This window comes from Phytophthora parasitica, assembly GCF_000247585.1.
Source record: "Phytophthora parasitica INRA-310 unplaced genomic scaffold supercont2.41, whole genome shotgun sequence".
NCBI lineage: Eukaryota > Oomycota > Peronosporomycetes > Peronosporales > Peronosporaceae > Phytophthora > Phytophthora nicotianae.
Genome location: NW_008649027.1, coordinates 483,947 through 506,486, shown reverse-complemented (window position 1 = coordinate 506,486; position 22,540 = coordinate 483,947). Strand labels below are relative to the sequence as shown.

Genomic DNA, 22,540 nt, shown 5'->3' with positions numbered 1-22,540 from the left:
AGATTTGATTCATGTCAAATCCTTTATTTTATTTAGAACCACAACGATTTGATATGTTCGAAATCGTAGATTTCCAGATTTGGGCTTACGAGAGAAACAGAACTGCAGTGATTACTACGAAGTACAAGTTTAACAATTGATTTGCTTCAATTAGCAAAGACGCTTTGAACACGAGCTGCCTTTCGATCGACAGCAGAGCAAACTAACGACGTATATCTGTTTAATCTATGAGAATTTCTCCGAGTGGAAATCGAAGATGGTTCCATTCGGGTCTGAGGATGAGTACCGCTTGCACGTGGTATCCAGGATCTCCTCAAGCGCGTGCGGGCCGCAGTAGAACACGCCGACCTCTTCACCAGGGTGATTCGCCTTGGCTTCTGAAAAGACCTTGTCCCAGTCCGGACGGCCGAAGTGAGTGAGCTGTTTTGTGTTAAGCCCTGACACAAAGTCCTTGCCTGTTTGCTCGTGCACGAACTCCTGGAACATCTTGAGCTGCGATGTGTTCTCGCTGCCCTTCACCGTACTCAGGTACTGGTGAGTCTCTATCACGTTATCGCGATCCATCTCGGAAATCTGGTTCATCGTTTCTTCAAACCAGCTTAGCGATTCCTGTCCACGAGTTACCCAGTGGAAGTAGAGCTTCTGGATCTTGAACGAGCCTGGATGCCGGACGTGGCTGCAGTTGGGGCAGCGGTTGTCTTCCCAAAGGTGCACAACGTCCTTCAGGATTGAAGCAAACGGGGTAACACCGATACCACCACCGACACATATGACGGTCTTGTAGCGGTGGTAATCCTGGGTCGGTGCGCCAACGGGGCCATCCAGGTAAATGTCTGGATACAGCACCTTGCGCTCGTGGCAGTCTGCGATGACTCGACCCAGGGCTTGAGTCCAGTCACCACACACACGGATGTGGACACTGATGTAGTTATCTCCAGGAGCCGACGAGATCGTGAACGGGTGCCACTCATGGGAGGAAATCAGCGGACAGTTGACGAACATGTACATACCCGGTCTGTAGACGAATCGACGGGGTTTTTCCATGAACAAAGCAACGGTACCGTCGAGTTCCATGGCCTCCATGATACGCACAGGCGCAGCAAACATCTTGGCGTAGCGGAAGCGGCGCTCAATGAGGTAGATGAGGAATGGAGGCGTAATCCAGATGTAGGAAGAGGAGCGAGCGAGCCATGAAGCAGCACCGTGGAACGACAACACAATCAGGAAAGGTCCGAAGAGCATGTGTGAGTACCAGAAGAGGTTGAACTTGCCCTGGCGGAACTTAGGGATCGCAGCAAGCGGGAACGAAATGCACGTGATGATGAGGAGAATCGCACCCGTCCACACTGGAAGCGACTGAAGCATTGTAGTGAACGGAGGTCGCTCTCCATTCACAAACGAAGATACGTGACGAGTGACGAAGATGGAGCGCTTGATCTCTTCAGGAGTGGCAATCAGGTACAGGTACACCTCGTTGAAGATGTGGGCAACGGTGTGGATAAGACCAGCAATGAGCAACACGCTTCCCGCAATCTTGTGGAAGGCGATACTATCATCAAAGGGGATGTAGCGCCACAGGAAGCGGCTACGCTTCATCACTTGTGTGATGGAACGGCACATGGGTAGCAGAACGAATACACAGTTAACCATCGCCACTTGAGCGTTAGCGCGGGCAATACGGAGACCCCAACCGATGGCGGGATCCACTTCGTACGAGAACCACTTGACCCAGAAGGCGATGTTGTTCACAATGACGTACACCAGAAGCCACCAGATGCGGAGTTTGTTCGCACTATACCAAGCACCGAACTTGCTCTTGGGCCGGATAGGAGCCGTGTACATGGGTACAGACTTCCGGAGGTTGTACGAGTCGTTGATGTAGGGTGCGAACACCGTCTTGAACTGCTCGTACGTCATCGACTCGTTCTTTACCTGAGCCTTGCGGAACATCAGATTGGCCACAGTCTTGAAGTCCGTGCCCACCACGTCAATATGGGCCGCCGAAAAGTTCGATTCTAGTAGCTGAACGATCTGGTCTTCGATGACATACCCTGTGTTGTCCGGGTCGAGTGTTTCGAAGATGAAACGCAGCTTCTCCTCAGCGTCCACTTCCAAGTCCATTACCGCGTCAATCAGAATGGCGTTACCGTCGATCGCGCCATTGCCAGTAGCGTAGCCATCGAACTCGTTGCCATTTACTTCGAACGCTTGCGAAAAAGTCTCACGCTCAATGTAGCCGTCCTTACTGGTGATGCTGCTCATAACGTCGCGCAATGCGTGCAGCTTCTCCATGGGGGTGTAGGCTGAGTTGTTGCTGTTAATGGCGTGTTCGTCCATACTCATGGCCACGTTGTATTTCTGCTCGAAGTTGCAATCGCCCAGGACTGGAACGGACACGACATCGCTGCCGGGCTGCGGACCGTATCTGGAGCCGGCGAAGGACGACAGGTTCGACGCTCGTGCCAAACTCTGGCGCACCATGGACGCGCCCAGCATGGCCTGGACGTTAGGGCGGCGACGGTGGTTGCCACGGCTGCTCTTGCAGTTCGCGCTCATCTTGGGCGGGCCGCGTCCGAGGAAATGTGTGGTGGAGGAGTTCATGTTCATGAACTGGCTGCTGTCCATGAAGTTGGCTGTGCTGTGGAATGAGGACACCATGCCGGTTTGGCTGGCCATCGGGGGAGGAGGAGGCGGGGGTGGTGCCGGCATGCGCTTACTCTTCATGCTGCCCTTCCTGCTGGCCGAGCGCTTATTGCGCGAGTTGGGCGACGGCGTAGAGATATCGATGAACGGCTGTGTATTTTGACCGGGCGTGATCTTGAGATCCTCCGCCGGCGCGCGTACGTCGCTGTCCTGCAAGCCGTCGGCGCTGGTGTCGCCCATCTGGAAGCGGTGCTGGCGATTCATCGTCCACCAAAGTGCCTCGTGTCCTAGTGAAGGCGAAGAAAACGAAGTGGTGAATCCGTGCGTGCGGTCACGAAGATGAGGTCAGTCGAAATCCACGCACAACTGGCCTACGGACGTAGCGCGTTGGATTTAGAAACGCGCTGGCACCTGTGGGTCAGGAAAACAGGCAGGTGGCACAGCCGATGGCGTTGCAATCGCAAATGGCGAAGTGGCCGCGCCCGAGCGTTGGCAGCACCTGTGGTCGGTGCCGAGCCGCATCCGTGACACGTTTGTAAAGTTCAGGCCCACCGAACATCGACATGTTGATTTTTGTATGGAACGTTCCCGTTTTCGCCCGGATTCGCGCTGACTATGGAGAGGTTGGGGGAAAACGTTTTTGGATCCCAGCTGGTCGATGGGCCAAATGCAATTACAGTATAGTCGTACCCTTAATCAGTTCGATGGATACTGAGGTACACTTTGGGAGTAAATTGATTGTCATAGATGCGATTAATTTGGAAAATAAACCAAATGCTATCGTATATGCAAGGGTATTTGAAAATATTTGCGGAATTATCATTCTTGCTTTGACGATGAAATCGAATCAACTTGACCGTAAAGTCAAGTCTTGTCAATCGCCCGAAATGTGAGGTTCAGCTCAAGTATCCGCGCTTGCTTCCAGTAAGTGCCGTCCAGCACCACCAACACCGTGGCGTCTGTTTCGGCAAGCTTGCCATGCCCGTTCAACTCGGCTTCGTTTGTCTGGCAACAACAGATACGCGATTGCTACGCCGCGCAAGGACGAGTTTGAATTCGCCGACCAGATATCGTGACTGGAACGCAAACCTGATTCAAACGTACACAGCAAATGGTCGGCAATGGCATTGCCACTCGTTTGCTCCAAGCTTGTTTCCGGTATGAGTTTGTCGTTCCGTTGGTGCAGACACCGGAAGACCCGGACTCCTGGTTCAATGCCGGCTAAATGCTGTCATTCGGGCTTCAAATGACAGTATCTGCGTTCCAATTTGACAGCCAGTTATTGAGCGTGTAGATCGTCCCTGGGCCCACCCCAAACGACAATCGTATTCAAAGCCTTGACAGCGTGGAAAACCCCGCAAACAGCCACGCTAAAAAGAACAGCTTCGCAGGCCGAAGTTGGCCGCTCGAAGCATTCGGAAGACAATTGCAAATTGCATTAGTAGCAGCGAAACGGGGAGAATTGCCGAACGCATTCCAGCAAGCATTTCACACTTGATCGTGGATCGCCGGAAACCAACACGGTTGCCGCAACGCCATGTTGGTTTTGCCCGAGATCCTTCCTGCGATGTGTTGCCCGAAGCCGGCCGTTTGGCCCCAGCGTCGGGACAGCCTCACCTCTCCGGCAAAGGAGGCGCCTTACGTAAGACATGGCATCTCGTGGAATTGTTGACATGTGAGCGGATTCGACAGCTCCGTCATGTCCTCATGAGCCCGTTGCGGCGAGCAGCGTTCAACATTTTGAGCAACAGTATTCCCGACTTTGTTAACGTCAGACTGCACGTTCGCCAAGCTACTGTAAACACTCGCACGCTCTGCGCGCATTGGATCTTCTCTCTCGAGTGCAACAACCACGACGAGCACTGCTGGAGAGGTGGGGCGATCCTGTAAGGTCGTCAACACCTTGTAGTACATCTACAAGTAGAGCAACCTTCATCACGGTGAGCTAAAGACGTCGCACAGTAAAAACCAGGAGCAACATGTTTTCCAGGAACTCAACTACTGAGACCAGCCAAATGCGTCGTATTCGATGTCAACAGGTCATGGAACACAAATTCATTAATGACTTTCACTTTTAAAGACATTGATTTTCGTAAATACTTATTATGAAAGGTATTGTTTTAGATGCGTCTTCCCACTTATTCCACTATTGGTGTATGACCGTGATGCCCAGTCTCGCTGATAATGCTCTCTTGACGCTCCCCATGGTTCGTCGATTGCTGCTGCTGCTGCTGCTCGCGGTGCAGACCTGCCTCAGTCGCTTCACCGCGAGTGGCGATAGCATCCCCACAGCTGTGCGCCTCGTAAGCATCCACCCACACAACGTCAGCGCCTTCACGGAAGGACTCGTGTTTGACGATGGCGCGCTCATTGAGTCCACGGGGCTCAATGGCGAGTCTTTCATCCGCAAGTACAAACTGTCGGACCTTAGCACTGACTACTTCAGGACGGGGTCCATACAAACCGTGCCCTTCCTACAGGAATTCCGCTTCGACGCCTCCATCTTCGGTGAGGGCGTAACCGTGCTGGGCGACAAGCTGTTCGCGCTAACGTACAAGGCGGAGCAGGTGCTGGTGCTTTCTCGACGTGACTTCCAGCTGATCCGTCAGTTTCCCCTCACGACATCCACCAAGGAGGGCTGGGGACTCACGACAGACGGAGAGTTCCTCATCGCCAGCGACGGCTCGGCCAATGTGCTCTTCTTCGACCCGCGCGATGACTTCACGCTGCACCACAACATCACTGTGCGGAAGAATGGCAAACCGGTGACCAACGTGAACGAACTAGAATATGTAGAAGGGGAACTGCTCGCCAACGTTTGGTTCGAAGACTATATCCTACGCATTGACATTGCTACCGGAAACGTACTGGAGCAAATAGATCTTGACTGGATACCCAACATGGTGCCGAACATTCACACCGAGGTTATGATGGCCTCCCCTTTCAAGCAGGATGCCGTGATGAATGGGATCGCCTACGATCCGGTGACACGTCACGTATTCGTGACCGGTAAGCTCTGGGACTCCATGTTCGAGCTCGAGCTGTCGTATCTAAGTGCGCACGACCGACCTATCATCCCTTAGGTGTGTTTGATACCTTTGATCTTGACATCAATGATCAATTCTGGAGGAGATTGGGGAACATTTGAGAGAAAATCCACAAGTACTTACTACTTCACTTCTGTAAAAAGATATCCAAATACTACAACTACGATCAATGCATGTGTACGCCCGCTTTCGTTCAGCAGCGTGGGAGAAACAGCAACAGTCAACTTACGCGAATTTCTCCGAGTGGAAGTCGAAGATGGTGCCTTCCGCCTTCGAGGACGAGTACTTCTTGCACGCATTGTACAGCACATCTTCCAGCTCGTGCGGTCCGCAACAGAACACACCAACCTCTTCACCTGGATGCTTGGCTCTAGCTTCCGCGAAAATCTTATCCCAGTCTGGCCGACCAAAGTGCGTGAGCTGCTTCGTGTCCATTCCAGAAACGAAATCCTTGCCTGTCTGTTCGTGCACGAACTCCTGGAACATCTTGAGCTGCGAGGTGTTCTCTTCGCCGCCCAACACCACAGTACTCAAATACTGATGCGTCTCAATCACGTTGTCCCGGTCCATTTCGGTGATCTGCTTCATGGTACCTTCAAACCAACTGAGAGATTCCTGACCACGAGTCACCCAATGGAAGTAAAGCTTCTGGATCTGGAACGAGCTTGGATGACGAATGTGGTTGCAATTATGACAGCGGTTGTCCTCCCACAGGTGAACCACATCTTTCAAGATTGACGCGAACGGGGTGACGCCAATGCCACCGCCGATGCAGATCACCGTTTTGTAGCGGTGATAGTCCTGAGTCGGAGCACCAACCGGACCATCAAGATACACGTCAGGGTACTGGAGATTGCACGCGTGGCAGTCCGCAATAACACGAGAAATGGCATCCGTCCAGTCACCGCACACACGAATGTGAATGCTGATGTAGTTGTCACCAGGAGCCGACGAAATAGTGAATGGATGCCACTCGTGGGACGAGACCTGAGGACAGTTGAGGTACAAGTACATGCCCGGTCTGTAGACGAATCGACGGGGTTTCTCGACGAACAAGGCCACAGTACCGTCAAGTTCTATGGCTTCCATGATACGCACGGGTGCAGCAAACATCTTGGCATAGCGGAAACGACGTTCGATCAGATAGATGAGGAACGGAGGTGTGATCCAGATGTAGGCTGAGCAACGAGCAAGCCACGACGTTGCTCCGTGGAAGGCCAGCACAATCAGGAAAGGTCCAAACAGCATGTGTGAGTACCAGAAGAGGTTGAATCTACCTTGACGGAACTTGGGGATCGCAGCTAGCGGGAATGAAATGCAAGTGATAACGAGGAGAATCACACCCGTCCAGACTGGTAGAGCCTGCAGCATCGTAGTGAACGGAGGGCGTTCACCGTTTACGAACGTCGAAACGTGACGAGTGACGAAAATGGAGCGCTTGACCTCGTCCGGGGTGGCGATCAGGTACAAGTAGATCTCGTTGAACACGTGAGCGATCGTATGGATGAGGCCAGCAATAAGCAGCACGCTACCCGAGATTTTGTGAAACGCGATATGGTCGTCAAACGGGATAATGCGCCACAAAAGCTTGCTGCGCTTCATCACCTGAGTGATGGAACGACACATCGGCAGCAACACGAACACGCAATTAAGCATAGCAACCTGTGCGTTGGCACGCGCGATACGGAGACCCCAACCGATGGCCGGGTCGACCTCGTACATGAACCATTTCACCCAGAAGGCAATGTTGTTCACGATAAAGTAGAAGAAGAGCCACCATATGCGGAGCTTGTTGTCACTGTACCACTGACCAAACTTGCTCTTGGGACGAATTGGGGCTGAGTACACGGGCTTCGCTTCTTCAAGGTGGTAGGAGGCCGTCACATACGGCTCGAACACCCCACAGAACTGCTTGAACGTCATCGCATCGTTTTGAACGCGAGCCTTGCGGAACATGAGCTTGGCCACCGTCCTGAATTCCATGCCCACAACGTCGATCTTTGCACTGGAGAAGTTCGACTCAAGTAGCTGAACGATTTGCTCTTCGACTACGTAACCGGTGTTGTCAGGATCCAGTGTGTCAAAGATAAAACGTAGTTTCTCCTGAGCATTCACTCCGAGCTTCATCACAGCATCAATTAAGATGGCATTGCCATCGATCGTGCCAGTGCTGGTAGCATAGCCGTCGAATTCATTGCCGTCCACTTCAAACGCCTGCGAAAAAGTCTCGCGTTCAATGTATCCATCTTTGTCAGTGAAGTTGCCCATCGCGTCGCGTAGTGCTTCGAGCTTCTCCATGGGCGTGAACGCCTTCTCGTCCATGCTCATGGCTACATTGTACTTCTGCTCAAAGTTGCAGTCGCCAGGGATTGGCACGGTCTCTACATCGCTTCCGGGAGGTGGGCCGTACATGTCGTCCTTGCCAGCAGGCGGAGCAACACGGCATTTCTTATGGGCTGCACTGGAAGCAGACGACACGCTTGATGCGGGCAACGTCAAACTCTGGCGAACCATGTTCGAACGCATCATGGCGTCCACATTGGCCCGGCGGCGACGGGAGCGACGGTTGTGGCTCCTGCAGTTGCCCACAGCGTGGGTCGTGGTCGAGTTCATCGACACGAACTTGCTGCTGTCCATGAAATTGGTCGCCGCTGGCTTTCGGAGCGGCGGGTTTTGGTTCATGTTGACCATAGTAGACATCATCGGGGTAGTTTTGTCACCGAAGCGAGGAGCATGGGGCGACGGTGTCGAGACATCAATAAGTGCTTGCGTCTTGGCCGGGGTGATTTTCAGTTCGTTTTTAGGCTTGCCATGCCCAGGGTCTTTTCGAGAACGATCCATCGTCCGTGCTGGTGAAACTAAACCTTACAGCTTTAGAACACCACTGGAACCGCACTGCAACAAGCAAAAAGGAGAATGTGCCGAACCGAAAGCTGGATCTTCGACATCCAGCGGTGTGTGTCGAACAAGGTAGGCGCCTTGAACGCATGTTTGTATGTAATTCGGACAACTAGAAACGCGCGGTACGGCTATCCTCCAAGCAAAGCCAAACCTCGGCTCAACAATGGCGGCGGGTCTGCGCTGCGGGAACGCATCGATCCTCTACGCGCGTTTGACGCGGACACGGTCGGCTTGTACAAGTTGTACCGATAGAAGTCCATGGGCGATAGATAAATAACACATAATGGGGCTTTCCAAGATCCCCACAAAAAAGCGTTGTTTCGCTCTGCACCCAAAGCACATCCAAACTCGGATATGGTGCCGCGTCATGTTTCAACCGCAGCAGCATCCCTGCTCCATTTGTCTTTCATTTGAGAGTGCCAGCATCAACTAGCTGAATCATAACAGCAGAGATGCTAGTATAGTCATTCGTGCTCTGCATCGCTTTCTCAGTGATCCTGGGATTGTCAATTGTCGATACGATAGCGAGTTGCAGCCGAGAGGTATACATGTAATTCTCGTGATTAACTACCGCCACCGCTCCGTTCACGTTAAACCACAGAGACACGCGGACCACGATCGGCTCTGGGGATTACTTTTCTTTTCCTCAAGCACAGCCGAAGATGTCCATGTAAAAATGCCCGGGCGCGTTTCTAGTGTCACTGGCGTTTAGCGTTTTGGCTCTATTCACCGAAGGCTGTATTTTTGTGAAAGTCGTTTTTTTAGGGACAGAAATTCGTTGACCAATTTGGTTCAGCTCTTGGCTTGAGCTGCAATAGACTGCCAGAAGCATGACGGTATTAATGCGGTGATGTGTCTTCATTGACATGTCTGCAATCTACCTGTACACGTTAAATCTCAAGAAGTTATGATTGGGTCGGAGGTAGCCCCTGCTTGTTGCCGTTGAAAACACCATGCGTGACCAAGTCGCCCATTGCACTGTGTTAGGACAAAAAGCGAAAATGTGTGTTTCGTAGTCTTTGCAACCTTTGTCGTAAGCTTAACGTTGAAGAACATCGCCGCGAAACTTCGCGGTGATGTAGGAGAGGAGACCTCCTTGGGGGAAGTTGAGAAACGTGAGGGCTCTAAACACTCAGGTGGTTTCTATTCGGAAGAAGTGCAGCGTGGTTGCTACCGATTGTCTGTTGCCGAACTGACAATCGACGCGTCACTCATCCTGCTTTCCTAATAACCACAAAATAACCACAATACCGGTAGGTATTATTAGAATTCATTATTCATTCCAACATTTTTAATCTGCAACTCATGTTACCTTACTTTAAAGAGGCTGTGACTTGTTGGTCGAGTCGGAATATCCTTTCCACGATCAGGAGACCGAGAGCGAGGTGATAACCAGAATCCATCACCCCGTTGGCGTGGAGGGTTGTCATATACTTGAACACGACGATCGATGTCGCGCCAACCTTCAGGCGATGCACAGCTATCCGTATACGCGGACATACCTGGATCAAAATTACTTGCTACCTGCCCACTACTGCATCCGAAGCTTTGCTCTTCACCGCCCTCGTCACCGTCGTCTTCGTCCTCTTGAAGCGTCAATTCATGAATGGTAAGAGCTTGTTCCTCTATCGTCTTTTTCAGCTTCTGTCGCTCTAGCTGTAAAATCTTGATTTCGCCCAAAAGCTCGCTTTCCTTCTTCTTATCATTGTCACTCTGCCATGACACCTTCTCGCCTCGTATCTTGTCCTTGAGTCGTGCGACTTCATCTCGTAAGGCTCCGCACTCGTGGCGTAAGGTAGTAACCAGACTAGCGTGCTCAGTTGAGGCAAAGTTTTCTGTTGAACTAGGAGAAGCGATTTGAGCACGGTCAGGATACGATGTGGGCTTCGATGGGGAGACGTAAGTGCCATTAGCCTTCGCTTGCAGCAAGTCATCAATTGTGTGAGCCTGTTCCTACAGGGTCCACGTTTAGCTGTTAACATTTATTTTACTTTTTGTTCCAGTCGCACGTACCTCAATGAGCAGGTTGGCACTTAATTGTGCTTGTACAATCTCGTTCCAGTGTTTTGATTTTTCTTCTTTTAGCACCTCATACTGCGCGACAAACTCTTCATATCGATGCATAAGCTGCTGGTGATCTTGCGTGATAGATTTCTTGTCCGCTTCGAGGTTACGGATTTGTTCCTCCAAGTGTTCGCGCTAAGCACGACACACAAGAGTTTAGACATCCTTTAAGCTTCCTTAAAGAAGAATACGGTGTACCTCTTCTAGCCGAGCAGCTTCAAGCTCCTGGAGTTTCTTGCTCTGGTCTGCTGTCTGTTCGTCCACAGGCATTATCAAGCCGTTAGCTCTTCTTTAGGCTTACAAGGTCAAGGCAGGGTACTCACCACCGCAGTCAAGTTCGTCAAATTTTCTACCAAGTCCTGCATCGTTTTCTTCGCCCCTTCCATCTGCTGATTCTCTTCATCTCGTTTTGCACCCATTTCTCGCACTTTATCTTGAGCTTCCTTCAGCATGTCCAATAGTTTTTGCTCCTTTTCTTGGTGTTCCTGATGCTGGTTAGTCACTGTTTTGCATTTCCCCCTTAGCAGCTCACATTCTTCGACTGCAGTCTGTAATTGCTTGCTTGTATCTAAATATTTGCTGTTCACTTCCTGAAAGTGATCCCAGCGCTCAAGCTCCAAATTCTTGGTAACTTCAAGCCGTGTTTGTTCACGAATTGCATCTAACTTAATGGTCTCATCCTGTTGTTTTTGTTCGGGAGTTTTTAAACACTGCAGGCATGTGACGCTCATTTTCTTATGTTTCTTCTCGATTTCCCAGCATTCCTCTTCCTTGGCCTTCATAGTTTGCTCGTGTCGTACCTTCATTTGCTTCATGGCCTGGTAAATCTGGTCATTTTGCCGTTCTATACACGTGCGTGACCGGAATAAACCATTGTAATCTTCCTGTAGCATCATCATCTGCTCCTTTGAGTGCTGGTGATTTCGCAGCACCTCTCTCCACTTGTCCTTCATATGCCGCACCATTAAAGTGTGCTCAGCTTTTAGCTCACTTTTCGCGTGTAAAGCCTCTTGTAACGCTGTTGTCAAATCAGCTACCTTCCTTTTGTACTTAGTGACCTCACCACTCATTTTCTCCTTCAGCTGAAAGCTTGAGCGCTCTCGATAGCGAGCATCCTGAAGCTCCTTGTCGACAAGTTGTAACCTCGTCTTGCATTTTTTCAGCTCGTCCGCCACTGGACGGTGGATACTCTCCCACTCTTTTCTCTCAGTCTCCAGTTTTCCTCTTAGATGTTCGACTCTAGCGCGCAAGGCTTGACGTTCCTCATGAGTAGCTCGCACATTGGAGGTCGCCTCTTTCTTGACCAATTCTACTGTCTCCTCCTGCTGTTTCTCTAATGTGCGTAGTGTCTCGTTCAACCGAGAAACTTTTGTTTGATCCTCCTGTCGTTGATCTAGTGCTGTCTCGAGTAATGAGCTTGTATGTGTAAATTGCTCCTGGAACTTGTTGCGTTCTGCTTCTACAGCTCCCAAGGCTGTTTGTAGTGTAGCGATTTCGCGCTTGAGCTGAATCGTGTGCGAACTCGCTGCAGCCGCCGCACGAGCAGCATTTTGGTCCTTCTTCACCAACTGTTGCCGTAGCGTTTCCAGGTCGCGCAGGAACGCCTGGCGCTCCTGTGCACCAACAAGACCAGTTAGAAACATATGGCTGCATTCGTCTACAGACAACTTTAACATGAATCATCGAATAAGTTTTACCTTGTCGAAGCATCGCTGAGCGTCCTTCAGAGACAGTGTGGAGGCCGCGACTATGGCTTCTCTGGCCATGTTCAGCGGACGAGGTGGCACCTAGTGCCTTGACGACATGCACCGTGCTGCAATTCACACAAAGCCCAGCCTAATCCTGGGCTTGCGCAGAGTACCTTTGTCCCTCTATGAATAGATAACCTTGATCACCAACTCAAAAGTGTAACAAACAATTTTTACTACAGCAATGGACAAGTGGTCACTTATTATCGATTTCCTCGCACAGTTTGTAGCAGTAAGTCGGTCAGTTATAAAACGGCGAGATATGTGGCGCACATCATATTCGAAGTACGTGGTCGTATCTAAAAGCTCCCTGTTGCGTCAACGATGGGGCTGCGTCTGCGCCAACTGCAGGTGGTGCATCGTCACGGCGACCGCACCCCGTTGATCAACATCTTCAAAGGGAGTGCCAATGCCCGCGCTGAAGAGGAGGAGGTACTGTTGTGGGGGCGTCAGTTGCCGGCGGTGACGGAGCTCGCACAACTCCGCTCCAAGTTCAGCGTTCACCAGGGCGGCGAGACTCAGACTTCGTTCCAGCAGCGGCCGTTCGGATATTTGACGCGTCGAGGCATCGAGCAGATGACCAAACGTGGTGATCGACTGGTGAGATGACGGTTGTCACTGAATTAGGAAGGGGTGGAACTTCTCAAAGGCTTGTGTGACGACATTGGAATGTGGTAGCGAGAGTTGTGTAAGAAAGAGGAGCTGCAACTGGATGAAGTGTCGCCCGAGCAGGTGCAGATAATTAGCAATGCGTACACGCGCACTCAACTGAGTGTACAGGCGCTGCTGACTGGAATGCTGAAAGATCAACCCCAGTTAAGCCCTCCGGTGAGAGTGTTGCCACCGGAAAAGGACATCATCAACAGTGAGTCGAGACGCTAATATTTGGGCTAGACTGTGTTCCTGACAGTGCGTTGATGATGTGGATCTGTGTATATAGCGTACTCGATTTTTCCGGAGATCATGCAGATGAAAGCCGATTTGGAAAAGGACAATGCTGAGTTTGCTGCGCGCGAGTACGAGATGGCTCCGATCAAGCAGGAACTGATGAGGTTGTTCCCAGCGGTCGACTCTGGCCAGGTCCCGTTCACCTGGCTAACCGCAGCCGACTACTTTGTGTGCCGTCGCTCTCACCAGGTTCCTTACATTCCTGGCACTGAAGTGCATGGTAATGCCACGGAAAGACATCTTGGCTTCCGTTTCCACCAGGTAAGTATCGCAGTCTCGCTGCAATCATCGTGAGCTCTGAAGTAAAAGATGTTGTGGTTTTCCGCAGTTCTACTCGCATCGAACGATTCTGAAGCTTGTGGCTGGACGCTTGATGCACAATGTGCTACGTGAGGTGGGTCTACGCCATATCCAAAGCGAAGTTGGTGTGCATAGCTGACATCCTTTATGTGGTACTGTAGATGCAAAAGGCTTTGTGGGACCACAGCGAAAGCAAGGAAATCGTGATCTACAGCGGGCACGACGTGTCGCTGTTGTCGGTGCTCCGAACAATGGACGCCGAAATTGCGAATGAAATCAGTTTTTGGCCTGACTACTCCTCTGCCCTTGCACTGGAGCTACTGGAAGACGAGAATGGGAAATTCTTTGTTCGTGCCCGGCTAAATGGCGAAGTCCTCGCTATGGGAGAAGATCCTGACGTTCTTTACTCAGCTGATCGCTTCCGTGACATGGTCTCAGATCACATTGGAGGTCTTGCTGATTAACTTCTTCACACAACAACTACACGGACTTTTTAAAGCCAAATCAAGATGCCACCATGGGAAGCAGACAAGCAAAAATAGACATTTTTGTTTCTAGAAGCATTTTAGGCCAGCAGTTCCGCCACCTGCAAGGCACGCTTGTAACGTCGCCGAGCAAGCTTAATACTGAGCATTTTTTCCTTCTCCTCAGCCGCCGCTTCTTCCTCTTCTTTTGCTGGGACGCCAATGTCAATGATCTCTTGGGCTGAATCCATTACACGCTGCACCAGAATATTCAAAACATTGGTTAGAAACGATATTTTCTTCATAACCGACCACAACGGCTACCAACCTTGCGAGCAGCACCCTGGATACCATTGAGATATTCCAGCACAATGGCGAACATAGACTTGGGCACGATGTCAGCCTCGTACATCCACCGCAGAATCCACTGCTGCTTGATTGTCTGCAATGCCACAGACGCACAACGCCCGGTACCATAAAGCATGAGCTTCCGTTGTTGCTGGTATCGACTTTTGCAATACATGCAATATTTTAGCGCACCTTGAACTTCCAGGGTAGCTCGTCATCAGCCTTGGGTTCGTTGCGCTTCTTCCACTGCTCGAGATAGTAGTTGGCCTGCTGGATCATGTCCGGTGATCGATCCGCCTTGCCACCACCCTCCTTCACCTCCTCGGCATTCTTCTTCTTAATCACGCGTGCTCGCTTCTTGGGTACCACCTGGTCTCCATTGTCGTCAAACTTGACGTGCGACTTGGCCGTCTCCTTCCTGGCCTTGGCGGCTTTCAGCTTACCGCGCTGCTTTTTCGACGGCTTGGTGGCGGCCATGATGATACACACTTGACAGAAGTCCCAGTCGTGTGCCAACCAAAATACCTGAAAATGATGTTCCGCACATTATCCTCGTGATGCCTACTGATTGGCGGAATCTTAGGTAAGCAAAACTATGATTGGTGGATATTTTTTCATTCTTGCTCGAAAAACCCGCGGAATATGAATCATCGCTCGCGCCAAAATCGTCAAGGAGCTTACCGATGTAGACGCATCAGTTCTCTTGTTGCGAGCGAACGGACAGCTACAGTGTAAACCCGTCCCTTAATATCTTCATTAAACTCTGCTGCGGGTAGTGAATGTTCACTGAAGAACGTTAGAGTACCAGGGTCGAAACTTGGTAGGAAATGTGTATCAATCACAAGCGTCCTCGCAATGAGCAGCTACGGAGTCCCACGAATCAGATCCATGCCACCGATGACGAACGATTGAAGCGCGTTAAAACTGAGTCGCCGACGGCGGTGGATTGCGTTGGGATAGAGGACAGTCAGGGTCGGGACAGGGAGGAGGTAGCGACGGCTGCACACCGGGATGAGATGGTGGCAGCCATCCTGACCATCACGTCAGCGCTAGGACTATCGAGGGAAACGTTGCACTTATGCGTTGGGCTATTGGACCGGTATCTGGATGCTCAGAATCTCGAAGCCTCCAGAATTGAAGCACTCAGCATTTCGTAAGGATACTGGACAGAGGCTTTTATTTTCAAGACACAAGCACTAACGTCTATGATGTGCTCTACAGTTGTTTATGGATTGCTGTCAAGTTCGTCGAGACACCTACGACTATTGTCGACAAGAGCATCAAAGAGATTTTGCAGCGGCGTAGACTTTCTAGCAACGTAAGGTGTCAGTCATTTCGTCTACCTTCGTGTGGATGCTAATAGTTTAGTCATTATTCTTTGTACAGTGGAAGTGGAACGAAATTCTCAAATTCGAGCTTGACATTTTACACTGTCTTAGCTATCGGATCATGGCGCCTACAATACTGGGTGTACTCCAGAAGCGGATGCATGTTCTCACAGAAGATGATAACCAAGAGCATGGAATTGATGACCTGCTACTCGAACAGCGCCAGCTAGCGCTGTATTTTGGCGACTTGTTGCTGCTTAAAGCTCGAGCAAACCAGTTCTCTAAGGAACTACTTGCAGACGCTATCTGGTTTGTGATTTCTGGTAACCAGATTGCGGATGTGAAGCCTCCCCTGCTGGAACCCGTAGTGCTGCTTTATCTCGCGCACCGTGACAACATCAACCCACGTCACCCGGTTTTCAAGCCTTGGTTCGCGCTTCGCTGTCGTTACGGTGCCGTCCTCCCTGCGCCATGGAAAGTCCCTTACGACTCGTCCTGTGTCTGCCGAGTCTGCGAGAATGCACACGACGATCTCGCATCCTGATGAGTTACCATCAACGCTTTACTGCCTCACCAGTACGACTTTCTAAATGTACATGCACAGTAAACTTTGTCGATTCAATAGATGTACCATAGCCATCTCGTTACCAGTCCATCATTAAAAGAGTGGATCTCTCTACACGCAAAAGTATAAGCCAAGTTCAATCAACACTGTAACTATAAAAAACATGAAGGTGAGCTACCATTTGGCCTCAGGCAATTCCATCTCCCAGCTGTATCTGCATCTTGCCGTCTCTAATGTACCTGACAGACGGCGTCTATCATCGATACAACGACCTGGGATAATCTGAAGCAGATTTAATCGCCTACAGGAAATGCGTCTTGCGTAGATCCTGGTATTTCTTGTATCCGGCAGCAGCAATACCGGCAATGATGAACACAATGATGAAGAATGGGGTCTTCCAGCTACTGGACTTGGCAGCAGTTTCTTTCACGGTCACTTCCAGCTGTGAGTCCACCTGGTCGCGGATAGCGTTCACTGTGCTGTGAACACGCTCGACCACCTTTCCGTTTGCCCAAGCTTCCAGCTCGGCAATACGCTTCTCATCCTCTGCACCCTGCTGTTTCAACTTCTGGATCGTGTTTTCCGTGGACTCTTTCAGTGCTGTGAACTGGTATTCGAACTCCTCAAGCAACTGAGCGTATTTCCGCTTGACCAGCTTCATCTTGTCGTCATTGTTGCCCTTACTGAGTGTAGCTTCGAGGTTTTTGTCCACCGCATTACGCTGCTTCTCATCCTCTTGTGCCGCGAGCGAGTCAATGACGTCACTACAATGCAAAAAAATATCAATCTCCGATCCTCACAAAAAGGAAACAGTAAAAAAAATAACTTACTCGTAGACGTTGAGAGCGACAACGTCGTGGTTGTCCGCCAGACCACCCGTCGAGGCTGAGATGCCGACGTAAGCATCGTTCATCCAGTCGTCACCGATGTTCAGACGCTGGTTGTAGCACTTGACCCAGTTGCCCGAGGCGTCAGCGTCGATCAGGATAGTTAACTGCTGGTCAACCTGCGTGTAAGTGATCTTGGCACGGGACATGTTGAGCGACGGGCTAAACGCCGCGTTCTTCTCGTGGTAGCGAATGCCGGGGGCCATGCAGCCCACCTTTTCCATGTCATTGAGCTGGTCCAGCGTCTTGCTGCCATCGTTCTCGAAAAATGTCACGTCCTTGTGGCCACCGCTGTGCTCCTGGTTGACGAAGGTGTCGAACAGGACACCAATGCCCTTGAAGTCGCCAATGAAGCCGTGGTTGTCGCCCTGCACATACTGGCTAGTCGTGAGCCAAAGCGCCAGACCATCGCCGAACCAGGACTTGGCCTGGCCACTGATACGGAAGGTGAACACGGCGGCGAACTCCTTTGCCGCCAGCTTCTGCTTGCCCCAAATGTAACCACGCTTGCTCTGGCGATCGGGTGTAAGACGCGCAAAGTGGCGGTTCACGGCCGTGTCGCCGCCATAAACGAAGTTGTCTCCGATCTGCCGCAAACCCTCACCGTCGATGTTGTCGAAAGGCTTCTCAAAGGACACGTGCTCCAGGCGCTTAGCACTAATGGGAGTGGAGTGCAACAAGGCAAGCAGTGCCGCCGCACACAGCATCAGCGTGCGAGAGGCGCTCATGCTAGAGAAGTGAATAGTCTTCCAAGTCCGTAGGACTCTGGGATTTGCTACGTGGCGAGACCTTGACAAGGCGAGAGAGAGAGAGTACCGAGGATAAAAACTTAAGTGCGAATTAAGCTACGACTGTGAGAATCTCCGCAGATTCGTTGTCGTGTCGGCATGCACCTTTCTGTATTGAAGTTGCTGGCCTCTGTAAAGACCAGGGTGTGCGTGTTTTGGGGACCGTCACGGGTGTCGCCAGATCTGGTTTGGTCAGGCGTCAGGTATCAAGCAGTGCGGCTCGTAGTTGGCGAGGATGGCACGAAGATGACACGAGGCATCACCGCGCGGAAATGCAAGGTGAAGGATGTGCCTTGTGTGTGTGACATTGTCCATGGGGGGTTTTGGTGCCAGGTGCTTCCCCCCAGTCTTCACGGACACGAGAAATACAGACTCACTTTTCAATCTGCTTTGTGCCCCACAAGCCCTCCTTCCTCCTCCAGTCTCCTCGCTCTACATCCCTCACGCACCCTCAAGGCTCTGCTCGCTACCCCTCGTCTCCTCGGCTTGCACACGCACTAGTGACGGGAGCGCACGGAACCAAACGCTCTTAGGTTATGAGCCCAAGTCCGACGAGCCATGGTGAACTCGAGTGGTGGCAACTCGCCACGCGCGCCGGCCCAAGGAGATGCACCAGCTCAAGCTGACGTTGGCGCAGACATTCTGGGTGTCGCTGGCAATGAAGGTGGTCTCCGACTCTACGGTACGAGCAAGCCTCCCAAGTACGACGATGAAGGTGGCTTCGATCTGTACGAGGCGCTGTTGAAGTCCTACCTCATGCAACGGAAATGCTGGGGTGTGGTGGACGGATCCGAAACACGCGGCCGCGCTGGGGACGACGCAAGACGCGTCGGTGTCATCGACGCTGCGACGTTCGATGTGAAGAACGCGGTGGCCCGCGATGCTATTCTGCGTGGTCTACCGCCCAAGGACGCGATGAAGGTGTGTACGCTGCAAACGGCACGTGAGATGTGGACAGCGTTTGAGGCGGAGAAGACCAAACGCTCGTTCGCTAATGCCCTCTACATTCGCAAGAAACAGTACTCCGCTACCTACTCGGCGGACATGGACATGGACACGGAGAAGTACCTGGACGAAATGGAGCTGATGCGACGTCAGCTCCGCAACATGAACGATGAGATCTCCGATGACGAGATGGTGAAGGTGCTGCTTCAGGGAGTTGCGTATGAGTACCGCAACATCGTGCAGCTGTATGGCAAGGCTGTCCGCGAAGGAAATCCTCCGTCGCTGGTTGAAGTGCTCAACACGTTGCGCAGTGAAGCTGAGATCGACAGGCAGCGTCGTGAAGTGGTAAAGGCAGGAAAGGCCAAGCCCGAGGCAATCATGCAGATGCAGCGCAATGAATCGGCTGGAGACAAGCGGTCGAAGCAGCAAGGCGGACCAGGCAAGAAGAAATTCAAGGACAACGGCAAACAGCGCGAGACGCGAGAGTGTTTCTATTGTAAGAAACCAGGCCACTTGAAGCGCGACTGCCGGGCCCTGAAGAAAAAGAAGGAAGAAGAAGCCGCGGCAGCTGCTACTTCAACTAGTGGCGATGCCAAAAACACGAGCAAGCCCAAGTCAATGTCCTTGATGCGCTGGGGCGGATCTCGAGCTTCCGACGGTGACGATGTATCGGCAATCAAGATGGTTCGTGTTGTGGATGCTGAATTTGACTCGAGTATTGCTGCTGTGCAGTACTCATCCTCGGATTGTGACGAATGGATGGTGGACAGTGGAGCTGCAGTGCATGTGTGCACGAGCTGGACGGCGTTTACGAGCATGCGGGAGGACACTACGTCTTTTATAGGCTGGAAAGGTGAACGCAGCACAAGCGAAGCTCGTGGACAAGTGCGCGTCTGTGTTGATGGCACTGCATCGGGTAATGAGGTCGTCCTGGATCTGGACGATGCTCGCTACGTTAGTGGAGGTGTCACGAACTTGCTCAGTCTGGAGCTCATGGAGCTCGATGGCTGGGTGCCTTCATATACTGAAGCCTCAAATCCTGCAAATCGACGTAAGGTACTTGAGCGTGGCGATGTGCGGCTCGAGATGTCAAAACGTGACGGTCACTATTGGTTGAAGACAAAACGTCCTGTGGCAGACTCTAGTATGTGCATCATGTCAGTATCTGATGGTGTGTCGGAGCTAATGAGATGGCACATGAAGTTTGCCCACCTGAATGAGCAAGCACTCAGAGAAATGGTGAGCAAGCATATGACAGTCGGCATGGACGCATTGAAGTCAGTTGACTTTAGTGTTCCTCTGAATTGTATCGCCTGTCAGACTGCAAAGCAGAAGCGCAAGTCGTACAAGCGCCACGACAAGCGCAGCAAGGTCTGCTACGAGCGGCTGTCATCCGACGTATGCTATGTCGGTCTGGAGACTACTGGAGGACACCGCTACTTCCAACTTGTTCAGGACGAAGCGTCTCGATACACTTGGTGCTACCTGCTCAAGCACAAGAGTGAGGCAGCACAGAATGTGATCAATTTGCTTTTGCAGTTGGAGAAGGACCATGTGATCAAAAGGTTCTCATGTGATCAGTGGAAGGAATTCGTAAACAACAAGCTGAAGAACTTCCTGACTGAGCATGGAATCCAATTGCTGACGACAAACGCCTATACGCCTGAAGAAAACTGCCTTGTGGAGAAACAAAACGGGAAACTACTCAACAAGGTGCGAGCTATACGTCAGGCAACGGGTATGCCAACAGCTTTGTGGGGTGAAACCCTTCTCTACGTGGTAGAAGTTGACAACATGAGTGCCACCAAGGCTGTCAGTGGCATGACTCCCTTTGAGAGACTTACAGAGATCAAACCGGACGTCAGCAACCTTCGTGTGTGTGGATGCGTGGCTTTTGCTTATGTGCCAAAGGTGAAGCGACCACACAAACTCAGTCCGAAAGCAATTCTAACACTCTTTCTGGGATACTCAGATTCACAGCTCGGCTATCGCCTACTTGACTTGCGCACGGGTGACCTGATTGAGCGTCGCGATGTGTCATTTCGAGAAGACATCACTGTTGATGGAAAGTACGTGCATGACTTACTGGCTAAACGCTATGATGGAGCACAACTGGAGCTACCTGTAAATGTGTCATTTGTTCGTCTTCCTGTGAATGCAGTACTTGAGCATGGGTCAAATCCTGCAGACGTCGAACCTGAAGACGAGCCCATGGACGAAAATGACACTGATGTGTCGGAGTCCAGGCCGCGCGCTGTGAAACGTTCTCGTGTAACTTCAGATGAGAGCAGTGATGACGACTATGAAGGACTTAGTTTCAGTGGGAGTCGTGGAACTGAAATTGGTCGTGGCGATGAACATGGAGCTGGCTTCGGTAATGGTGACGAACATGAAGAACCTGACTTTGATTATGGTGATGGCCACAGTGGTGGCGACGACAATGACTCGCATGGAAGTGGTGGCGCTAGCAATTCGTCAAACTCGGGACAGCCAGCATCCTCTCGTGCAGCGTCCCGTGCATCATCTCGTGGCGGTAGTACCGCTAGCAACTCGGGCAACTCGGGCAACTCGCCACATGCAACTGCATCCAGGTCCTCATCATCAGCGTCGCCTTCTGCTCAACCACAGCTGAGACGATCTCAAAGAAATCGCAGAGCAAGTACATGGTACAGCCCAGGGACGTATGCGATGGCGACGATGTTGATGCGGTGCATGCTAATGGGTGGAGTCAGTGACGTCCTAACTCCTACGACAGTCCGAGAGGCTCTTGCATCGAGCCACGCTAACGATTGGAAACGTGCCATGGACGCTGAATACAACAGCTTGATGAGCAATATCACCTGGGAGCTTGTGCCTCGTCCAAAATCAACCAAAGAAAAGCGGGTTAATGTACTAACTTTGCTGTGGGTTTTTGCGGTGAAACGAGATGCAAGTGGAGACGTGGATCGGTTCAAAGCGAGACTCGCCATACGTGGTTTCCTCCAGAAGTTCGGCATTGACTATTTGGCAACATACTCACCTGTCGTCCGACTTGAATCTGTCAGATTTGTGATGATTTTGGCGCTCATGCTCGGTCTCGACTGTCAGCACGTTGATTTTGTCACGGCATTTCTAAATGGAGAGCTGACTGACGTGGACATTTATATGGAGCAGCCGGAGGGCTACAATGACGGGAGTGATCGAGTTTGCAGACTCCTCAAAGGCTTGTACGGCCTGAAGCAGGCAGCCAAGATCTGGAACGACACTCTACACTTGTACCTGCTGGAGCTGAAGTTTCACGAGTGTGCATTCGATGCAGGTGTGTACTATCGGCAAGGTTCTATCGGCATGATTTACTTGACTGTGTATGTGGACGACATCGTCATCGCAGCTAAGCGTGACGACATCGTGATTGTCGTTCGCGAGTTGGGTGCCAAGTTTGCGTTGAAAGACTTAGGGCGCGTCAAGTTTCTGCTTGGCATGGAAATCAATTTCGTTCCGGGTGTGATGGTCTGTATGTCACAGACGGCGTACATCGAGCGAATGGCAGTGCGATTCGGCTTGGAAAAGGCAAAGTCTGTCCGT

At 51.4% G+C, this 22,540-nt stretch overlaps 9 protein-coding genes across 11 annotated transcripts; 4 read left to right on the top strand and 5 right to left on the bottom strand.

Moving 5' to 3' along the window:
* Nucleotides 1-80: 80 nt before the first annotated feature.
* On the bottom strand, nt 81-3,175 carry PPTG_14839 (hypothetical protein). The gene has a single exon (XM_008911424.1). It carries the CDS (start codon nt 2,905-2,907, stop codon nt 226-228), a length of 2,682 nt encoding a protein of 893 aa, XP_008909672.1. The 5' UTR covers nt 2,908-3,175; the 3' UTR covers nt 81-225.
* A 579-nt stretch (nt 3,176-3,754) lies between these two features.
* PPTG_23547 (hypothetical protein) lies at nt 3,755-3,868 on the top strand (the record flags this gene model as incomplete). Its single annotated transcript, XM_008911423.1, has 1 exon — nt 3,755-3,868. The coding sequence occupies one exon, from the start codon at nt 3,755-3,757 to the stop codon at nt 3,866-3,868; it is 114 nt and encodes a 37-aa protein (XP_008909671.1).
* A 905-nt stretch (nt 3,869-4,773) lies between these two features.
* PPTG_14838 (hypothetical protein) lies at nt 4,774-5,973 on the top strand. The gene has a single exon (XM_008911422.1). The coding sequence runs from the start codon at nt 4,800-4,802 to the stop codon at nt 5,724-5,726; it is 927 nt and encodes a 308-aa protein (XP_008909670.1). The 5' UTR covers nt 4,774-4,799; the 3' UTR covers nt 5,727-5,973.
* On the bottom strand, nt 5,798-8,531 carry PPTG_14837 (hypothetical protein; the record flags this gene model as incomplete). Its single annotated transcript, XM_008911421.1, has 1 exon — nt 5,798-8,531. The coding sequence occupies one exon, from the start codon at nt 8,529-8,531 to the stop codon at nt 5,916-5,918; it is 2,616 nt and encodes an 871-aa protein (XP_008909669.1). The 3' UTR covers nt 5,798-5,915.
* A 1,181-nt stretch (nt 8,532-9,712) lies between these two features.
* On the bottom strand, nt 9,713-12,519 carry PPTG_14836. 2 transcript variants are annotated; one of them, XM_008911419.1, is made up of 6 exons: nt 12,353-12,519; nt 10,979-12,268; nt 10,854-10,907; nt 10,605-10,790; nt 9,904-10,544; nt 9,713-9,815 (listed from the first exon to the last, which is right to left on the bottom strand). In XM_008911419.1, exons 1-6 carry the CDS (start codon nt 12,419-12,421, stop codon nt 9,803-9,805), a joined length of 2,253 nt encoding a protein of 750 aa, XP_008909667.1. In that variant the 5' UTR covers nt 12,422-12,519; the 3' UTR covers nt 9,713-9,802. The 2 variants fall into 2 exon arrangements, with proteins under 2 accessions (XP_008909667.1, XP_008909668.1); XM_008911420.1 differs by lacking the exon at nt 9,713-9,815 and having other exon boundaries at nt 9,842-10,544.
* A 165-nt stretch (nt 12,520-12,684) lies between these two features.
* Nucleotides 12,685-14,303, top strand: PPTG_14835 (hypothetical protein). The gene is made up of 5 exons (XM_008911418.1): nt 12,685-13,003; nt 13,082-13,268; nt 13,344-13,612; nt 13,680-13,745; nt 13,813-14,303. Exons 1-5 carry the CDS (start codon nt 12,728-12,730, stop codon nt 14,113-14,115), a joined length of 1,101 nt encoding a protein of 366 aa, XP_008909666.1. The 5' UTR covers nt 12,685-12,727; the 3' UTR covers nt 14,116-14,303.
* Nucleotides 14,138-15,021, bottom strand: PPTG_14834 (hypothetical protein). The gene is made up of 3 exons (XM_008911417.1): nt 14,656-15,021; nt 14,444-14,557; nt 14,138-14,372 (listed from the first exon to the last, which is right to left on the bottom strand). Exons 1-3 carry the CDS (start codon nt 14,938-14,940, stop codon nt 14,217-14,219), a joined length of 555 nt encoding a protein of 184 aa, XP_008909665.1. The 5' UTR covers nt 14,941-15,021; the 3' UTR covers nt 14,138-14,216.
* A 95-nt stretch (nt 15,022-15,116) lies between these two features.
* PPTG_14833 (hypothetical protein) lies at nt 15,117-16,534 on the top strand. Its single transcript, XM_008911416.1, has 3 exons — nt 15,117-15,616; nt 15,685-15,781; nt 15,850-16,534. Exons 1-3 carry the CDS (start codon nt 15,291-15,293, stop codon nt 16,333-16,335), a joined length of 909 nt encoding a protein of 302 aa, XP_008909664.1. The 5' UTR covers nt 15,117-15,290; the 3' UTR covers nt 16,336-16,534.
* On the bottom strand, nt 16,286-18,202 carry PPTG_14832. 2 transcript variants are annotated; one of them, XM_008911415.1, is made up of 3 exons: nt 17,187-18,042; nt 16,535-17,120; nt 16,390-16,467 (listed from the first exon to the last, which is right to left on the bottom strand). In XM_008911415.1, exons 1-2 carry the CDS (start codon nt 17,969-17,971, stop codon nt 16,658-16,660), a joined length of 1,248 nt encoding a protein of 415 aa, XP_008909663.1. In that variant the 5' UTR covers nt 17,972-18,042; the 3' UTR covers nt 16,390-16,467; nt 16,535-16,657. The 2 variants fall into 2 exon arrangements, with proteins under 2 accessions (XP_008909662.1, XP_008909663.1); XM_008911414.1 differs by having other exon boundaries at nt 16,286-17,120; nt 17,187-18,202.
* Between the last annotated feature and the right edge of the window lie 4,338 nt (nt 18,203-22,540).

Coding starts and splice junctions, on each gene's coding strand:
- PPTG_14839 (XM_008911424.1), bottom strand. CDS start 2,907: ATGAATCGCCAGCACCGCTTCCAGATGGGCGACACCAGCGCCGACGGC.
- PPTG_14838 (XM_008911422.1), top strand. CDS start 4,800: ATGACCGTGATGCCCAGTCTCGCTGATAATGCTCTCTTGACGCTCCCC.
- PPTG_14836 (XM_008911419.1), bottom strand. CDS start 12,421: ATGGCCAGAGAAGCCATAGTCGCGGCCTCCACACTGTCTCTGAAGGAC. Junction 12,269..12,352: donor CTCAGCGATGCTTCGACAAG/GTAAAACTTATT, acceptor GTTGGTGCACAG/GAGCGCCAGGCGTTCCTGCG. Junction 10,791..10,853: donor AAGCTGCTCGGCTAGAAGAG/GTACACCGTATT, acceptor TGTCGTGCTTAG/CGCGAACACTTGGAGGAACA.
- PPTG_14835 (XM_008911418.1), top strand. CDS start 12,728: ATGGGGCTGCGTCTGCGCCAACTGCAGGTGGTGCATCGTCACGGCGAC. Junction 13,004..13,081: donor CCAAACGTGGTGATCGACTG/GTGAGATGACGG, acceptor GGAATGTGGTAG/CGAGAGTTGTGTAAGAAAGA. Junction 13,746..13,812: donor TGCACAATGTGCTACGTGAG/GTGGGTCTACGC, acceptor GTGGTACTGTAG/ATGCAAAAGGCTTTGTGGGA.
- PPTG_14834 (XM_008911417.1), bottom strand. CDS start 14,940: ATGGCCGCCACCAAGCCGTCGAAAAAGCAGCGCGGTAAGCTGAAAGCC. Junction 14,558..14,655: donor AGCTACCCTGGAAGTTCAAG/GTGCGCTAAAAT, acceptor GTGGCATTGCAG/ACAATCAAGCAGCAGTGGAT. Junction 14,373..14,443: donor TCCAGGGTGCTGCTCGCAAG/GTTGGTAGCCGT, acceptor ATTCTGGTGCAG/CGTGTAATGGATTCAGCCCA.
- PPTG_14833 (XM_008911416.1), top strand. CDS start 15,291: ATGTGTATCAATCACAAGCGTCCTCGCAATGAGCAGCTACGGAGTCCC. Junction 15,617..15,684: donor ATTGAAGCACTCAGCATTTC/GTAAGGATACTG, acceptor TGTGCTCTACAG/TTGTTTATGGATTGCTGTCA. Junction 15,782..15,849: donor GGCGTAGACTTTCTAGCAAC/GTAAGGTGTCAG, acceptor TTCTTTGTACAG/TGGAAGTGGAACGAAATTCT.
- PPTG_14832 (XM_008911414.1), bottom strand. CDS start 17,971: ATGAGCGCCTCTCGCACGCTGATGCTGTGTGCGGCGGCACTGCTTGCC. Junction 17,121..17,186: donor GTCGCTCTCAACGTCTACGA/GTAAGTTATTTT, acceptor TTTGCATTGTAG/TGACGTCATTGACTCGCTCG.